Source organism: Musa acuminata, chromosome BXJ2-4, assembly GCF_036884655.1.
Source record: "Musa acuminata AAA Group cultivar baxijiao chromosome BXJ2-4, Cavendish_Baxijiao_AAA, whole genome shotgun sequence".
Classification (NCBI taxonomy): domain Eukaryota; kingdom Viridiplantae; phylum Streptophyta; class Magnoliopsida; order Zingiberales; family Musaceae; genus Musa; species Musa acuminata.
Window position 1 is genome coordinate 812,968 of NC_088341.1, and position 19,058 is coordinate 832,025.

The 19,058-nt window shown below is 37.8% G+C and overlaps 3 protein-coding genes across 5 annotated transcripts; all 3 read left to right on the plus strand.

Annotated features, from left to right (window-relative positions):
* Positions 1-477: 477 nt before the first annotated feature.
* On the plus strand, positions 478-7,795 carry LOC135609362 (uncharacterized). 3 transcript variants are annotated; one of them, XR_010485755.1, is made up of 9 exons: positions 478-635; positions 934-1,052; positions 3,777-3,859; positions 4,030-4,151; positions 4,890-5,054; positions 5,918-6,011; positions 7,065-7,239; positions 7,403-7,529; positions 7,658-7,795. XR_010485755.1 is itself a non-coding variant. In XM_065102544.1 (8 exons), the coding sequence occupies exons 1-8, from the start codon at positions 482-484 to the stop codon at positions 7,433-7,435; spliced, it is 945 nt and encodes a 314-aa protein (XP_064958616.1). In that variant the 5' UTR covers positions 478-481; the 3' UTR covers positions 7,436-7,593. The 3 variants fall into 3 exon arrangements, 2 of the variants coding, with proteins under 2 accessions (XP_064958616.1, XP_064958615.1); XM_065102544.1 differs by lacking the exon at positions 7,658-7,795 and having other exon boundaries at positions 7,403-7,593; XM_065102543.1 differs by lacking the exons at positions 7,403-7,529; positions 7,658-7,795 and having other exon boundaries at positions 7,065-7,302.
* On the plus strand, positions 7,778-13,965 carry LOC103980397 (probable ADP,ATP carrier protein At5g56450). Its single transcript, XM_009396795.3, has 3 exons — positions 7,778-7,914; positions 8,002-8,859; positions 13,009-13,965. The coding sequence occupies exons 2-3, from the start codon at positions 8,518-8,520 to the stop codon at positions 13,624-13,626; spliced, it is 960 nt and encodes a 319-aa protein (XP_009395070.2). The 5' UTR covers positions 7,778-7,914; positions 8,002-8,517; the 3' UTR covers positions 13,627-13,965.
* Positions 13,966-14,814: 849 nt separating this feature from the next.
* On the plus strand, positions 14,815-15,430 carry LOC135608868 (small ribosomal subunit protein eS30z/eS30y/eS30x-like). Its single transcript, XM_065101917.1, has 3 exons — positions 14,815-14,898; positions 14,984-15,121; positions 15,203-15,430. Exons 1-3 carry the CDS (start codon positions 14,895-14,897, stop codon positions 15,247-15,249), a joined length of 189 nt encoding a protein of 62 aa, XP_064957989.1. The 5' UTR covers positions 14,815-14,894; the 3' UTR covers positions 15,250-15,430.
* The last annotated feature ends 3,628 nt before the right edge of the window (positions 15,431-19,058 follow it).

A 19,058-nucleotide genomic window follows, 5' to 3' on the forward strand; every position in this document is an offset into this window, starting at 1 on the left:
TCTCAATCTGTTGGACGTATAAGTGTTTTTTTTTTATACGTTCTCCAATTTTCCTTTTTACATTTTGTTTGACGATGCTCTGAAATTATTTTTGCGATCCGTCGTTGGGATTTATGGTATTCGTCTTCTGTGGGTATAAACTTCCGAGATTCCTTTTGGGTGTCGAAAAGAAGAGGTTTGAACAACTTTCTGTTTCGAGTGCTCAACACGAACAGCAGATCATATTCAGTGAAATCGTCATATGTATCAAAAACATTGGTAAAAATAATAAAAAAAACTAAGATTATTCACGAGAATCACAATACACGATGTGCATGTCGATAATCTATTATTACAAGAACCGAATATACAGCAGATAAAATCTAAAAATTAAAAAAGAGTGAGCAGTGTCCGATGTGTAAAAGCTGGTAGCTCTCGTGATGACTCGGTGACGAAGACGCCGATTCGATCAATTATCTGCCTAACAAGTTTGATGGCGAAAATGAACGGCGGATCTCACCCCAGTGGAAGAAGGCAATATTTAGCTAATTTTGCCCCCAACCATTCTTCGTCCCATTACCGCGGTGGCAGAGAATCCCACTCGCTGTCGTCGTCTCGTGCGCGGAGGATGGCAGAGCGGCTTCCTTCCGCAAAAGGTAACATGCTGTTCCCCCGTTCCTTACGAATGTTGGTGATTTAGTGATTCTGATCACATATCAATACTCCCTTGAATAAATTTTACTAGAAAAAATTCCGGAGAGACCCAATTGACTAAAGGAAACCCTAGCATATGCGGATACACTCGTTACGAGGATGCTTTTGTGTTCCATTCGTTTATACGTAGATTATCTTTGGTTTGTGGTCTTGATATCCCTTCGATCATCCATCTTGGTTGCATCTTCCCACCGAATCTGCTCTTCCATGTGCTTATCGCAAGGTGCTCTCGTGTTGCAGAGGCATCGAAATCAAGAGTAGAGATTCTGAACAAATACGGAGAAAAGCTTGTTGGGGTGCTACACGATGCTGGATCCAAGAAGCTTGTGATTTTGTGCCATGGATTTCGGTCTTCGAAGGTAGAATTTATGCTTCTGCTAATCTTATTTTGGGTCAACTTATTAGCTTCCGATGTTGGTGAAGACGCACTAATGAAAAACATATTCCCATCTTACTTTTGGCAACATGGCTAATTTACGTTGTCAAATAGATCCTGGTTCTCATTTTTATTTTATTTGTTATCAAGTCTTGACCATACAGATCTCTAGTTTCGATGGTACCAAGTTTTGCAGATAAGTGGCTTAATCACCGTAAGATCAAACACAAGCATAGTTTTGGGACCATATTCACCGATCTCGAAGCACTTTCTTTTATGCTTTGTTTTTCTTAATCTTTCTCACAACTTCCATCTATATTGGCCTTTTTCTTGCCTGCCTTTGCTTGTGATCATCTAGACATAAGGGACACCTTTCTTTATTAAGTGCTTCCTCATGTTTTCTCTTCAGAGTCCATACATCTCAAATTTGTTCTTCTTCATGACATGGTTAATTAATTTCATTTTACATTCTCTACATCTTTTACCATTCTAATGCTTGCTTTATCTGCCAAGATTTTACTGTGTATCCATTGTCTACTTTTCATATGTATCTTGTTTGTTTGGTCAGTATGGTTGCCCACCATTTAGACCATGCTTACCTTGAGCCTGACCCTGCTGAAGGTTCAGCAGTCAACATTTGTCTTCTATTCCTTGTTTATTCAATTTATCCCTCTCAGCATCCATAGTAGGAACAGGAGAATTCAGAAGGCAATGGTTGACTATCGATGTGACATCTTGAGGCAGATCCCTCATGGTTATCACGTGATCTTGCTAGCACGTTGGTAGCCTAAACCAATCACTCTGCCTTATTCACTGGCACAAGCAAATCCCTAGTGAATTTTTTTTTTCCTTATAATTTTTTTCCACTAAACTCCAACCTACAATCCCCCTGAACCTTATTGAAGCCTTCTTTCTCAGGAATAGGTTACTCAGGAAGGTTAGAAATCCTTATTTTCTCCAGTGGTGAGCTCATCATCATATTGCTTTTAGGACACACTCACTAATCCTGTGACCTATGCGACCACAATTGAAGCAAACAGAGGGTGACTTTCCATATAAACCATCTAAATAATACCTTATTGAGGTCTACCAATCCATATCCCCTGCTAAAACACTTTGTTAGGTCCATCTCAGTGCAGATTCTCACAAACCTGCCTCTTTCATGGAAAAAAAAGACCAATTATCCAGCCTTAAGGGATGTCCTAATATGGAAGCAATACCGAAAATAGACTCACTGTTCTAGTGTTTGAAAAGTAAACCTGGAAGATGGTCCAAACTGGGCAGAGCTAAGGTTTTTAAGCAACAGTTGGAAATCTGATTCCCAAAGAATCAAATAAAGAGTATTTCCCCTTATCACTGCACTCTCATAGCATCATCCTTAGTGTTAAACCGAAAGAGAAACAAGTTTTTGGCCATATCCAAGACCAAAGGAGGGGATGACCAAAGAGAAACAAGACATCATAGCTTGAATCACCTCCAAAGGTGGGGGTTTCTACAGGAATCTACCAACAAGGGAGAAGGCCCATGGTTTTCTCCATTTCTTATGTTTCTCATCTTCAAAAACTACAAAACCCTTGGAGGTATTATGAGTCTCTTTATAGACAGAAGGAAGTCATACCCATCTGTGGAGAGAACCAATTACCAGATATCATTTGTGCCCAGGAGTTGTGCCCATTTGTGTTTCCCCAACAAAAACTAGAAGTGGCTGCATACTCCTTGTTATGATCAAGAGGACATGTGAGTTGCTTTGAGAAGGATCGAGGAAGGCAATTTATTGTACTCCTTCACTGCCTGTCACTAGTACAGAGAGGAGAAGCCATTTGCAAATTTGTGCAGGGCAACAGTCTTATGATTGCAAATATCATAGACTGATTTTAATAAAGTTGTCAAATTGTTTGGAAGTGGAGCAAGGGTGACTAAGATTATGGTATTGAGGAGATAGAAGGTTACAAATAGGAAAAAGATAAGATGAGAAGGGAACAATCAGCTGAGAACTTTAGTTTTTTTTGCTTCGTTGATTAATTTTCATGCCATGATTTTTATTGAACCTTAATCTAATTAAACCCAATATGAAGCTAAATCTTGATCAGGTCATATTGATAAGAGTACAAATTTTGTAGTAATAAGGTGCTTATTATGTGAAAGATATTGTTGGTTTGCAGGTTCTGTAACTCAGTCATTATGCATTATATTTTGTTCACATGATATATACTATTGTTATCCATCTGTTGTTAAGTACTTCTGAACAGAGTATCGTATACTATCTTTGTAACTGATAATTGTTTATCACCTAGGTGCAAGATTAAAACCTTCATAACTGTTTCTCTGTTGTGGGATCTGGACATGATTCTTCATTGTTAATTTAGTTTGAAATACTGAAGCTTTTATAAGCTGAATTATTTGCAATAAGCAAATCTATCATCTTTTAGCAGCCTTAGCTGTTTAAAAAGGTGGTACCACCCCTTGTTTTGCTTCCAAGAAAATGATTTTTTTAGCTGATAATATGATCTGAAGTTATTCATTTGATTGTTTTGTATTGTTCAAATAACATGCACATATTTTCTGATTGGTTTCAAATTTGTATTATGCTTTACACATAACTCTGCATTTCGTCCATGGATCTAGTTATACTTCTGTTTTTTCCACTTGTATGCAAGCAAGTATAATAGTTTCATAATGAAATTGATTTGCTTTCAATTATTGTCAGGATGAGAGTATCTTTCTTAACCTTACTTCTGCATTGACAAGTCAAGGGATCAGTGTGTTTCGCTTTGATTTTGCCGGAAATGGGTATGTAAAGGTAGCTCCAGAGCAATGTAGTCGGAAGCTTAAATCCTGTTTCTCATGTTTCCAAGCGTACTTGGCTATTCTGGGAGTTACATTTTCTCTTCATTACTAGTGAACTTAAAATATTGTAGTCAGAGTTAAGAGTTATTTAGGCATATAATGATGAATTCCAGGGAAAGTGATGGTATCTTCCGATATGGCAACTACCGGAGGGAGGCCGAAGACTTGCGTTCTGTGATCTTATATTTTTCGGAGCAAAAGTATGAAATAAGTGCTATTCTTGGGCACAGTAAAGGTAAATGTACTTTTTGCATATACTGGTATCTGAGTTTTTTTTGGTGTAGATTGGACTTCCCTTTTGTTTGATTTTGTTTTTCATGCAAGTTCATGTGCACTTAAGTGTGTCGGTACTTGACCCTATGGCTCCAACATGTGAGCAGCAGAACATCTCTACAACCCAGCTGTTGAGTGGAGACTGCATCAGTTACACTTGATATGAGTTTCCTTATTGCTTACACAAAAACAGGTTATCCATTCTGACGTCATTCCTGTAAAGATCTCCGAATTGAAAGTTAAAGAGTATAGTGTAATAAGGCCAGATGGTATTCAAATATTATTGTTGAGGATCTAGTATGCACATCATTGCATGAACATAATTTTTTCAAGGGCAAGCCTTGGCACCATAGAAAGATGCTCCTGTGCAACCATGATGACTAAGGTCTCAGTCATAGAAACGGCCTTTCTATCAGTGGGAGTAAGCTTGTATGCTTTGACAAGAGCCTCGTTCAATGGGCCATCCTTTTTATTTGCATTTCTGCTCAAAATTTATGCAAAATTTGCAATTTACTGGGATGAATACCTTTCTACTTTATGTTGGAAATATTCCACATATATTGGATAAGCTTAATAAGCTTCATTAGTGTTTACACACATGTTTTATTCTTTCGAGAATAGAGCATCATGTAAGATGAGATAGATGTTCATTCCCTTATGTGTCATGTAAATCTTTACTTACCTAAAATTGTTCTTACAGGGGGTAATGTGGTGCTCTTATATGCTTCTGTGTATCATGATGTCCATACAGTCATAAATCTTTCTGGTCGCTTTGCCTTGGATAGAGGAATTGAAGGTCGCTTAGGGAGAGACTTTATGCAAAGAATCGAGAAAGATGGTTTTATTGATGTGAAAGATAGGACAGGTATGCTAAAAGTAAAATAAAAAACTTTAATTGGGTTATGAGTATAGTTCTGAACCATATTTCTTTCACAAACTTTATTTTTTTTATTCTCCTATTAATGCTGCTTTCTGCTATATTTTTTATCATTACTTGGAGGAAAGAAAACAATGAGTCCCTTGTATGCCTTGTTGTTATGTGTGGTTTCAACAATTATAATTATAAATTTCTACCTAAAGATAGGAACAACTCCTATGCATAAAGCATCCTGAGATTTATGCAGATGATACCAGATAATGATAATGAAAAGCTTTTTTGTGAAGTTTGTTTATGTCACTCTAACTAATTAATGTTTGAGAAATCAGATAAAAGTTGTTTAGGCATTATAAGCTTCAAATCATGAAAAATTGTTTTGGAAAAAAAATAATATCATATATTTGAATCCTATTGTTACATGATCCAAGTTATGCAATATAGGGCTACATGTCAAGCTTGTTCTAGAGTCTTAATATTCATTAATGAGGTAAGAAGAAATGCAAAATGTGAATGGAAACAAATTTGTGGATGTGTGAGATTCATAAAAGAAATTGGTAATGTCTAGCAGTTGTTTGCTTCAAAGATATCTGGTGTAGGCTTTCCAAGGGATAAATAAGAAGTTAATGATTGAATTTGTATTTACAGAACAACACTTTTTTTCTTCTAGAACTCTGAGTTTAGATAGCTACTAGATCCTGATTATTGAGATTTTTGTAGTTATTTTGTTCTTTTTTTCTTTGCTTCACCTCTATCAATTAGCTTAAGTATTGTGGTAATCATGTAGATCTAAGTTACGTATTTGTTGTCAATGATTGGTTATATTTATGGATTCATATTTGAGCATACTGCAGGAAAAGTTGAGTATCGGGTTACTGAAGAAAGTCTAAAAGATAGACTAGACACTGATATGCATGCAGCATGCCATTCCATTGACAAAGAATGCAGGTTAGATATGTTTCCTTAATGCTCTTTTTACGTTTTCTAAATAAGGGGGAAAAGTTCTACCTCCTAACATATATTTTTTATTGAAATCATTTTTTGATCATCTCTAAGATGTGATTTTAAGGGAAGGCTATCATGGAGTAGTTGTACCATGTGAGGTTTTCGACAAATTGATGCAGTTAGGTCCCTATAGGCCACACTAGTGTAGCTTTTCTAATATTGCAGTGGTTGAGATCAACGTTTGTTGTACCACTCAAGTTGGTACGGTATAAGCGATATGTATCGGTCTAATAGGCGACCCAGACACGGATCGCCCGAGTCCCCATTGGCATGTGTTGATGTATCACGTGCCATACCGCCAATCGGCACGAGAAGTCAAACCTTGGTTGAGATCCAGCACCTGCTTTGACCTGCACTACGAGATATCTTAAGGTTTATAATAAAATCTTGCTCTCCAAGATGTAGGACCACCTCTAACAAGTCATCCCTCACAGTTCTTACAGACTTATTTTATGGTTTACCTTTTTCTCTTCTTTTCTCCTATATCCTTTTATGAGTATGGATTGTGTTGCTGAAGACCCTATAAAATGTTGGTTTGGTGAGCCCTGGTGTCATAAAATAAGGTCACATTTTCTGATCTGGACTACCATAGTTTTAATCTAGGAAAGTACATATGTTGATCCTCCTGGACCCTGAGTCTTGTGCAACACATTTTACTATACTTATATACCACATTTTACTCTACTCATATGAATGTAATTATGTAACATCCAAAAATAAGCAGGTGTCCGTTTTCATCGATGACTAAATATAATGCTGTTACAGTCCTTTTTGAGGGTCTAAAGAAGAACGTAGGTAAAACAAGTCATTAACATGACTGAAAAAGTAGTCTTCCAAATTGCAAGATTGCACCATCTAATTTTATCTTGCAAGCATGTCAGGTTGTATCATATAACAGGTTCCAGAAACTCCTTGACCTTTTAATTGGAGTTTCTTTAGTTTTCACACTAAAATATTTAGTCTTTCATATATTGTAACAGTCAATGTTTCTTTCAGAGTCTTGACTATTCATGGTTCAAAAGATGAAATTGTTCCATCGGAAGATGCAATGGAGTTTGCGAAGCTCATTCCTAACCACAAGCTATATATTATGGAAGGTGCCAACCATTCTTATGCTGCACATCAGGGAGGACTGGCTTCAGTTGTTCTGGACTTCCTAAAATCCAATCAGGTATTCTTAGGCATGAGTGAAAATAGAACTGTATTTTCTAGATTATAAAGTACAAGTACCAATTTTATGAAGCTTTTATCTATAGCAGCTTATAAATAATTCAGAATAATATGTTATCGCACTTGATAGCGTGCTTATTGTGACGAAGAGTTAATCAATACAGGTGGAAGACGCTGACACAATGAGAAGTATATAAATTTCTGTTGGATTTGTGCAAGAGATTAATCCGCCATGATAATGTTTGGTATTTAATTCTAGTTTCCAGCATGTTGCTATTGGCTTTAGCTGAGGTTTGTGGACTTCTAACCTTTCTTGCTAAAACCTTAAATGCATAATCTAAAAATTCAAGGTGCATGAGACACTTAAAAAATTCTTTTTTATTTATTTCATGTATGGGTTTTCTTTTTCTGTCCATTAGCTCGGATCCTGCTACTGCTTTGGGTTGGTCAGCCAACCTTCTTTTAGCAAAGAGAGAAGAGTGATAACGATGGATGTCGTCATCGTATTGGTGGCATCAAGCAGGGAGGGAGTTGCCTGTCGGCCTCAGAATAGCAGGGTTGCAGTTCGCTCACGTATCGGACATGGAAAGGAGAAAGAAACTTAAGGAACGCAGCGAGCGGAAACGTACACGGTCCTCTTTATTCCGATCATCCCGTCTCCTTCCCCACGTAATGTGTAATGTTCTCACTTTTCCTCTTTATTCTGGCTTTCCTGTTTCGTCTCTCTTCCGCCGTTCCCTTTACTTTTGGCTACTCTTTATAGGATCAAATACCTTCATCACGTAAAGCTCACAAACAAACATGAGCCGCTCGTCCCAAAAAGAGTGCTCACGGTAAGAAGGAACAACCCAGGGAATCAATTCCATATTGGAACACGACCGCCGATACGACATTCTCGCATCTACCAAAATTGAAGTTCCCGGACCAAATTTATGGAAAGCGAATTACAACCACGTTTAATTCCCAATTAGTTGAGCGTTGATTGCACTGAATTCTCCATAGTGTTTGCGTGCTTCGTGTTCCAACCAAGGGCAGGTAGCGGCCTTTTAACATCATGTTCCAACTACTTCACGTACATGCCACGTGATAGCCACCTCCTCCCTCTCTATATAACCACTGGGGAGAACGTAGAATGGTAGCCGCCTCAAGACCGAGAGTAGAGAGGACACGCTTCCTCTCGTTCGCCCGCTGAAGAATTAGAGCGAGGTAGGAGAGAAGTGAACAAAGCTTCCGCGAAAAGTACCAGACAGAGAGAGTATATATGAGGTGGCGATGATTGATGGCGTCGACCAGTGGTAGTTGTGGTAACGGCGATGGGGGAGGGCGGAAGAGAGGGTGGGCGTGGCAGTTCCAGAGGGACGTGGTGGCGGGAGCGGTGATGGGAGGGTTCGTGCACACCGTGGTGGCGCCGATCGAGCGGGCGAAGCTGCTGCTCCAGACTCAAGAGAGCAACGCTGCCCTCCTCCTCCACGATGCCGGTGGGCCCGGGCGCCGCTTCCGGGGCATGCTTGACTGCATCTCCCGCACCGCCCGCGAGGAAGGCGTCCTCTCCCTCTGGCGCGGGAGCGGCACCGGCGTCCTACGTTACTACCCCTCCGTCGCTCTCAACTTCTCCCTCAAGGTAGGTACACCCTCCTCCTCCACCTCAACCCCCCCAACCCCAAACCGATGGGATAGGGTAATAGTTGCCGATTTGGGGCGATGGGTGTAAATGCCTTACTGTAATTGATTTCATTTGGTCAACTTTTGACGAGTCCTGATGGAGCGAATCTGTGGTGTTGATGCTTGATCGCATCTTTTCGCCGAGTGGATGCTGTTGAACCACATCATTAGAACTGTTGTTATAGTTAAGAAGGGCACGAAAGATTCTTAGGTTGCATGCGAAGAGATAAACCAAAACCATGATCCACATGCTCATGCGAGGTTTCTGAATAGGAATTCAATTTCTAGATTTCCAAACTGTTATCTCCACAGATGCATGTCAAACCTGAAGCTCTAAGTGCACATCCAGAAAGACATCAAAAGTTTTCTTGCCTTCAGCTACATGTAATGAGTAACAGACTGAAGATAGATTGAACGATTGAGGCATATAATGAGGGTTTCTATACTAGGAAATTGACAAGGAATTGCTAACTGGTTGTTGATGAATACATTCGAGACTACAATGTAGGGACCTAGATGGTGTTTGTTAAATGTACTTCCAGTAAGGCATTAAAAACTTTTGACTGTACTCCAATGCTGCCTATCTCAGTTTCTCTCAGCAAAGACTGAATGTAATGTGCATTGTGTGAGTGATCCAATGTACTCTTTAAACCTGGTCTTTGATATACTTTAGCCTTAGGATAAAGGCAGTAGATTGCAGCTATATAACTTATGGTAGGATACTATCCACATGAATGCTTTCATGCTTGTTGACAACACTAAGCCCCATCATGACAATGCATTCACTCTAAAATTGCATCTTATGTTCCAGCTTAGCCAAACAGAGGCAGAAAATGTCTTGTAAACTATGGAAGGAAATGGCACAACTGTTCTTTCCAGGGATGCATGCCAAATTGGGATTAATAAGATGAACATGCATGAACACATGATGGGTTTTATTGCCATTATATGAAACAACGAATAATAAACAGAGGCAAGACTGATTTTGGGGGGCAAAGAATGGTAAAAGTTTAGCCAAGGAAGATAATAGTGTCTCTGCTAAGAAAGTATAACCAGGATCCACTAAGTAGGTGTTATTTGTATACTCCATTTAAGTAGCCACCTGACTTTAGGTTAAGAATCATAGATCAAAGTGTCTATCAGTTGGTCCTGAAAACTCACAAGAAGCAGCCATACTACCTATCATTGAGTCCTCTTTGGAAATAATGAATGTATGCACTTTGTATAACACCTACAAAGGTGTTATTTGTAGACTTAATTTAAGTAGCCGTCTGACTTCAGTATGTACACTGTAGGACTTGGCCGATATGGCAAATGTTGTGTGCCATAGATGGCAATCCTATTAATTAAGTTGGGTACCATCCACGTAAATGCTTTGATGATTCTATTTTGGCTTTACAAATTACAGTAAGATACTATCCACATAAATTCTTTCATGATGCGATGCCATGTTTTCTATTTTACCTAATAATGACACCAAACCAATTTTGAGTATAATATCGTTTCCAAATTTAAATTGGACATTGCTATCTGTGTTTTGGCCCATTTGCCACCTATTACCTACATTATTCATTTACAGCTTCTCCTGGTTCTGTTACGTTCACATAAAGGACCAAAATGATGTCATGAACAGATGAGTCCTAGTCTATTGAATCTTGATTTTGTTATCTTTCGCCTATTGCGATGATTCGTTAGTCTTTTCAAGTGTAAGGTGGAGAATGAGATACTAGGAAAATGAATGAGCTAAAAGCAGGTAGTTCATTGGTATTAAAAATAACACAGTGTACAGTGTGGTTTACTGACTCATACCGCTTTTTACAGGTGAGTAAAGTAATAAAATTTAGAAATGAATTGTACATCCACCATTATCAGGCTATATTTGTTTGGGTATTGATGACCAGATCGAAAAATATTGGCCAATACATAACAGTTTGTCAGGTATTTAAAACCTTGCATATGATTGTTGTATCTCAGATCAAAATTTCAATCTCTATATTTTAAATATGTATCTAAATTCTGCATAGAATTATCTGCCTGACCAACTTTAAGGTTTGGTAGAGGTAGAGATATTCCTGAACCATCTGTAAACAAATTGTATTTTTGCAACTACTGTTATCAAGCTAAGTGTAACATGTACTTGTGAATTGTTACATTTCTTAAATCTAGACCAGGTCTTATTGTTCATTATTGCATATTTCTTGGACCTAGAGCAGTTGCTCATTCTTGCACACTGACAAAATTATGCTTGTGAAATCTAAGAATCTTGATCTTACCCTTCAAACATAATACATTCTGAAGTAGCTGCTCTCCATTCCTCATTAGTGATACTTCCCTGTTCTATGGTCTATCACCAATTATTCCTTGTCTTCTGCATTTACAAATGTTTGATAACATAACTGTGGCATGCTTCCATTTTAGCTTCTTTCAGAATCAATAGTCAAATTTGTCATGGTTATGCTTCCGTCTCAATGCTCAGCTTCCTTCAGGTTCAGTAGTCAGGCTTAATGGTTCCAATGACTTCACTGATGTGTTAACTTAGTGTGTTATATCATATTTTAGTAGGACCATCTGCTAGTTAGCTAGCTTCATGTAACATGACCATATAAGAAAGAATGCTAGAACCGGAGTTCATCATTTCCATCAGAAACTTCTGTATGTGTTAGTTTTTGTTGCCCACCAGGCTTCTCAATTTAGTTGATGCCTTGATCTATAATTCTTTTGTAATGCCTTGATCTACAATTTGGCTTCTCAATTTAGGTAAATTGTTTTATGCCTAAGTGTGATTGTAGTCAAGGAGATTGCTGTTCTGATTTAGGAGACTAGATACCTACAAGTGTCACAGTCAAGTTAGTTCTTGCAAGCTTGGAATCTTCTATTCTAGCATTACTAAAAGCTCAGTACTTCATATGCATTCTTGCCTAGGTGAACTGAAGCTACTAAGTTTATCCAATTTTTCTTTGAGCTTCCATCGGGGTCTATTCCAATACAACTGAATTGCAAAATTATATGCCCTTTTAACTTAACAACAATGATTGTTGGTAATCCATATTATCATTAGATGTTTTTGAGGTGTAGATATTCTTCATAATTGAACCTTAAGATTAATCTTCTGAGTGCTTGATTTCATGGTTTGAAATCTTGATATCGGACTCAGGGATCGGTACGGTCCATATGTACCAACAATCAGGTGAAGGAGAAGTAGGAGAATAAGAAGCGAGGGGGCTGAGGAGTAGGAAGGGTTGCTGTTGACATACAAAACATGTGTGAACAAGAGGTTGACGATGTTGGAGGAGGAGGAGAATGAGAAGCAGAAGGAGAGGAGGAAATGGAGAATGAGATGGAGAGGAGGAAGAGGAGAAGGAGGAGGCTGAGGAGTGGGAAGGTCTGCTGTTGACAGTTAAAACATTAAAGGAACGAGAGAGTAACAATCTTTTTTTCTCTTGTATCCTTTTAATTAAAACGCTTGAATGCCCATGCCAAATTTAGATATATTTGACAATAAATAAAGAGTTGATGGTATTACAATAGTTCAAATAGTCTAATTAGTAAACTGGACTGGTTAAGGGTCTGATTATTGATTTTTTTTAGTCATTTTGGCCGGTCCATTCTAGTCTGGGTTTTATCTCTATGATATAGAGGTACACAGTATACACATTGAATCAAAGTATGCTGGTAAACTGAAAATTTTTTTTCTTTGTTTCAATACTAGATTGTGTATATATTGTATCATATTGAAGTACCCCCATAGATCTTGAACCAAATAGTAGGGTTGCATGCAAAGATAAATAGTATGTTTATATACAAAATAATGAAGTGTATTTGTTGTCACCTACCATACAAAGTTGGTGATATACTAACTACTGCAATATTCTGAAATCATGCGTTATCATTCTATATGTAGCTGCAGAGAACTACATTTCATGTTCTGAAGGTTCTATGGATTGACTCTATAAGAATGAGAGCTTGGTCATTCTCTATGTTCTCAAAGTATCTGCTTACTTTCTCCATATTTTCTTGTGCTGTTTAGCTTAAAAGATACGGTCTATTGTCAGAAAGTATATATACCAGCTGATAGTTTATCATGTTTCCCAACATATTACTCTTTCAGGATGCTTACAGGACAATATTGAAGGGAAGAGAGGCAGATCGGTTTGTGTCTATTGCAGCTTCCAACTTCATGGCAGGGGCTGCGGCAGGCTGCACAACTTTGGTCATCATCTACCCACTGGACATAGCCCATACCCGGCTTGCAGCTGATGTTGGCAGGAGGGACTCCCGGCAATTTAGAGGCATCTCCCATTTCCTCCAAACCACGTACAAGAAAGAAGGCATTCGAGGCATCTACAGAGGCCTACCTGCCTCAATTCATGGAATGATCGTCCATCGGGGACTATACTTTGGTGGTTTTGACACGGCCAAGGATTTTCTCGTCCCAGAAGATTCTGCCTTGTGGAAGCGATGGGTGACAGCCCAAGCTGTAACGACGATGGCAGGTCTCATATCGTATCCACTAGATACCATAAGGAGGAGGTTGATGATGCAATCTGGATTGGAGAAACCAATGTATCATAGCACTCTAGACTGTTGGAGGAAGATTTATAGGTTTGAGGGTTTAACTTCATTTTACCGTGGAGCAATCTCTAACATGTTCAGGAGTACTGGTGCAGCTGCTATATTGGTGTTGTATGATGAGGTAAAGAAGTTGATGAAATGGGGTGGGTTTTGACAGGGAAGGCTGTAAGTTTACCACATTTTTCACATCAAAGAGTACAGAAAAAGCAGATGATACAACACATCGACACCGACACTTGCTTTTGACAGCTCAAAGTATACAGCAGAGATTTCGATATTAGATTGACGTGTTAATAGTGATCCCCTAAAAAAAAAATAATAAGTAGATTATTTCTGATAGATTGGTGTCATAAAAAGGGTTGATTTAGGTACCTATTTAATTTTGGATCATTCAAAGTTAAATCTATCTATTTTGCCTTTTGACTCTAAATTACACATAATGATCAAACTTTAGGACGAGAATGAGTATATAACGTGAGTTTGTTTATAAATTTGGTTGACTTTTGATGAATGCCTCGCCAAAAGTTTTTGTTATATCTTCACTATCAATAGACTCTTATAACCAATGCTCAAATTTTGCATTCATTGCAAGTAAGCCCTTCTTTATGTTTTTTAAAATATGTGATTATAGCGATTTTGAGAATATTTTCTTTTTATGTTTATGATTAGATGATTCTAAATTTTTATATTTAATAAAAAAGTATAAGATGTTGACATATAATTGTTAGGGTTAAAGTCTATTTTGGCTCTTGTGATTTTGGTCATGTTAAATTTTTATGATTTATTCGTGTCTAAAATAATTCATATATTTTCAAAAATATAACCTATAAACCCTTCTTTGAGTTAACTGATATTAGAATTTACTTATGTATCAAATTGATTCATAATAAATTATTAATATAATGATATATATAATTTAAGTTTAAAAAAAATTATTTTAACCCCTATAACTTTAGTGATAGACTATTTAAGCCATTGTGGTTTTTTCGTATTTAAAAGAAATTTCTATATTTTTAAAAATATAATATATAAATCTCTACTATAAAGTTTGAGTTAATAGGAATATGATTCATAATAAATTATTAATATAATAATATATATAATTTAAATAAAAAATTAAAACCACCATTACGTCTTAATCAATCTCCGCCGTCCATCTGAAGTTTGGGCGCGACACTTCCGAGCACACCTCGTTGGCTATTGGTGGGCAAACCCCTGAACCCTTCTCGAAAGGAGACAGGAGATCCGTCCGACGAGTTGACCAGAATCTCACACGTGCATCTCACGTGATAGACGCCACGAATCTATAAATTCGTTTGGCTTGCACAATGGAACCCTAATCGTAGTTGCTTCGTTTCGATATCTCTGCCTCGTTCTCCTGTGCGCCGGAAGCCCCTAGACGGAGAGGCCAATTCATCCACCATGGGTTAGCTATCTTTCCTCCTCGTCCTCTGCTCCTTTTCTCCTTCGTATATGTGCCGTGCCGATTCCTGCTCCTTGGTTAAGTTCAGGTAAGGTGCACGGATCTCTCGCTCGCGCCGGCAAGGTGAGAGGGCAAACGCCCAAACAGGCGAAGACGGATAAGCCGAAGAAACCGAGGGGCAGAGCCTACAAGCGGATGCAGCACAACCGGCGGTTCGTCACCGCAGGTGCGCTTCTTCCTTCTTTCCCTGTAGAGCAACGTTTTTGTTACCGCTTTGTAGTTACTTATCTATTGTTATTTTGATCAGTGGTTGGATTCGGCAAGAAGAGGGGACCTAACTCGTCGGAGAAGTAAAGACCGAAGAATCCGAAACGAAGGCGTTCGGAAGCAATTTTGATTTTGGTGTCATAAGAATGTAGGGTTTGTTGGTTTACATGATCTCCTTTTTTTGCATTCGGTGAGTTGACGATGACTGATGGGAACCTAATTTTATTTGTTATGGTGAAATCAGATTAATCATTTGTGGTTTTGGGAATTTGTCTTTGTTGTTTTGCCTATGATGACATGATCGATGAAAGACAGACGGCTCCTTTCCGTTTGTCATAGTTGGGATTACGCATGTGTTAATTAATACACAGATTTTAGGCACGTTTATCATTGTCGTCAAAAGCTGCCACTGTCGGGATGACTTGAGTTAGTTTTCTAGTTCCACCGACCGGTATTTTTATTGTTATTTTTTTCGTAGGAGCGTTTCGCATAACGTGATTTCGATAACATTGTTCCTAAAAAAATTAGATTTTTATTTTTTGAAAGGACTATAGTTATTTTTTGGCCATGTGTAACTGATATGAATGATATACTTTGCCAAGCTATTAGTCATGGCAGTAGTAGCAAGTGAAAACTACAAACCAAAAACACTAGAATACGAAGGAAGATATGATCATCTATCTACACACATCAAGGAAGTTGTTCACATTAATGTCATCTCCCATCAAAGTGGGTCTACTACACCATCATCGTTTCGAATCGAATTCACATTAATATAACCCTGCAAGGATTTGTCACATTAAATATAACACATGCAGTAACGCATAAACTATAATAAGAATTAAATGTTTAAAATGAGTGGTGTTAGAAAGTCATGCTTAACAGACCAAATAGCAGACCGAATTACCATTTGAAATAAGAATTTACTCGTGCTTCTCATTAAAGAAAAAATACAATTTGAAAAGGAACCTTCTCCATGAGAACAAAAAATACGTATGCCAAGAACAAACAACTACATGGCTACACCGATATCACATGAAAAAAAGAGGTAACTGAATTTTGATATTTCGAAATATCCATCCGATCATCACCGCTAGTACAATCTTCACAGTTGATAAGAAAACTGATCCCCAACTCAATGCAGCAGCAGAAAAATTAAACATTAAGCATGTAATTTAGTGTCTCGCCATGTACATTCACTTGATTCACCATGGCCTAATAATTCCTAATAGGAGCTACATATTGATTAGATTACGTAGAGCTACTATTGAACTACTCTTGTATTATTTTAATTTTATATAAAAAATAAAGAGTGAATTTAAAAAAAAACACTCTTAACTTTGAGTTTCTTTCCATAAAGTATTTTTTTTAAATAATCATTTTATCTTTGTTGATCATCGTCCAATCTTGTGCTTAGTAGCTTTTTTTCATTTAGCATGATCAAATTTGGTTCTCGTCAATCACCCCTTCTTCTCCCTTAGCTATCTATGTCTTCTAACATCGGTCACTCTCCTCCCCTCCTCTAGTCATTTGTGTCTCCGCACGAGGTAGTAGTGCTGGCCATCATCCTCTTATCCCTTGATTGCCTATGTCTTCACGCACGAGCTGACGATCAATGTTGATCGTGCCTCTCACCCCCTTGTTTTCCATGATCACTTATTCCTTTACTTGTGTTTCTTAGAAACACAAGTAATGTTGATCACTTGCTCCTTCGAGGGTCGATTAGTCAAGTAGCTAAGATGAAGGTTTTTAAAAATTCTGAACATAAAATAATATTTTCTTAAAAAAAACTTAGAATTAACAGTTACTTTTTAGAAATTCGCTCAAAAATAAAAATAAAAACTAAATTAATTTATAAAGACTTGACATGTATATAAATGTCATAGGTTCAACCACAGCTGGATCAGTTTGCAGCTACATGGAAGAACTCGGTCTGGCTCACCTCTTGTTCACCGCGGAGTGCGTGTGGTATTTGCTTTCAGACGAAGGTCCAGAGCACAGCCCACTGGTTCTCCTTTGCCTCTTCTACTCTTCTTCTATCCTCTCCTTGATTTGGTCTTCCCTGGAAGTCATAGCATATTCTTGTGTTTCTTCAGCTTCCTTGTTAGGTTTGCAGAACCGGTTGCAGCTTATCAGGTTCGAGGGATAAAGAAGGTGATACCTCTTCATTTGGTATCATCTTGGAGAGGTCTGAGCACAGGACAGGAGAGGAGAATGTAGGAATGTTCTTCTTGATGTTCTTTTTGTCATATACTTCTTTTCTTTTGTCTGGGGATGTCCAGTGATGTTGTGATTGTACTGGCAGGAGAAAAATTAAGATAGCAGCTACTGTTTCTCTCATCAATGGAGACCACTTCTCCATCTACTTCTGGTGATGCCTAACCAGCAGTAGTGATCAGACTTCGATGATCTCTCAGTGGAATAAAGCCTCTAAGTCTTCTAGATGGCTTCGATGTGCTCTTTCTGCCTCATAATTACATTTATAAGATAAGTCATTTAATTTCCATGTGAATGAAACTTCTGTATCAGTCTTGCTGCTTATCTTATATTTACTTAAGTCAGTCCTAATATCCATTGCTGATGAGGATACTATTTGCTTGTTGTCTCAAGAAGATTACAGGATAGAAAGCCACTTTATGTAAGTTCTGGAATCAAATATCTAAGTAGAATGTGAAATTACTAACAAATTATCTGACTTCATATTATAGGACCTTAAGACCTTGAAAATGTTCTGATCTTGCACCATTACTGTTAAACTGATCATAATTTTTCTATTGATCAACTGGTTTCATATGTTTTTTATTTCACTTGTTTCTTCCCAAGAGCATGCTCTGTATCTCCTTGAAAAATGCATACTCCAATGCTTGCAGTAATGCATTGTATATTTTAATGACAGCATTTGGTTTAAAAACTGTTTTCAGTTATTTTATCCAATTTTCCTTTTCATGCTACGGAAGAAAAGCACAATTTTATATGTCCAGAAGATGGCAGGGAACATGCATCACAATATACTTTGACCTCTTCAATTGTATATCTTTCTGGCAAAGGAAGGCCATTGAATTACTTCTGATATTTTCGACCTACTTTAAAGTGTTTGTACTTCATATTGAAGGTATAGAAGAGAGAACCATTGTCAAGTGTGTACAAACCTTATATGAATCTATCTGTATCATTAATCATGTTTCCTGGTTGTTCTTAACATTATCAAAATTGCGAAAAAGATTTCCTAAGTTCCTGACTGAAGCTGATGTTCCAGTGCCTAAATAATAGTCTAACACCCTACTCCTAGTTCCACCCATACTCTACATGTAAGACTAAAGTAGGATGCCATAAATAGACACCGGATTGTCACGGACTTAGCTGGTTTTGCCTAAGTCGTGCGACACCTTTACGTGTCCGTCCGTAAAGGTCAGCCCCCCCCAAAGCCTCTCATGGTCCCTTAGGACCCACAAAAGAGAAAACAGGTTAAAAAAAACGCCTCACTCGGGATCCACAAGCAAACATTTTCGAAAACACTTCATAGACAATGCAAATTACAAACAGACTTTACAAGCTCTGAACAGTTGCACAACAAAGGGTCAAAATGATCCACTATAGACTGAAAATTTCTCACAAGTGTCCACATGACACAACCTTTATTTACAAGCCTAAAGCGTCCATCAAATCCAACTAAAATGGGACTATTAAACCTTCGGCCGTCCCTCTACATGCTGTGCAAAGCATGAACATACTAAAAGACACGGACATACATAAGTATTACATCAAACATCATGTTTAGAAGTTTGTCCGTGACAAGATGGTGATGAAACTATGAGAGACTGATACCCATAACTGAGTAGCATTAACTATCACAAATGCTACAATTGTCTAATATGTTAAGATGTATGAAGCTTACA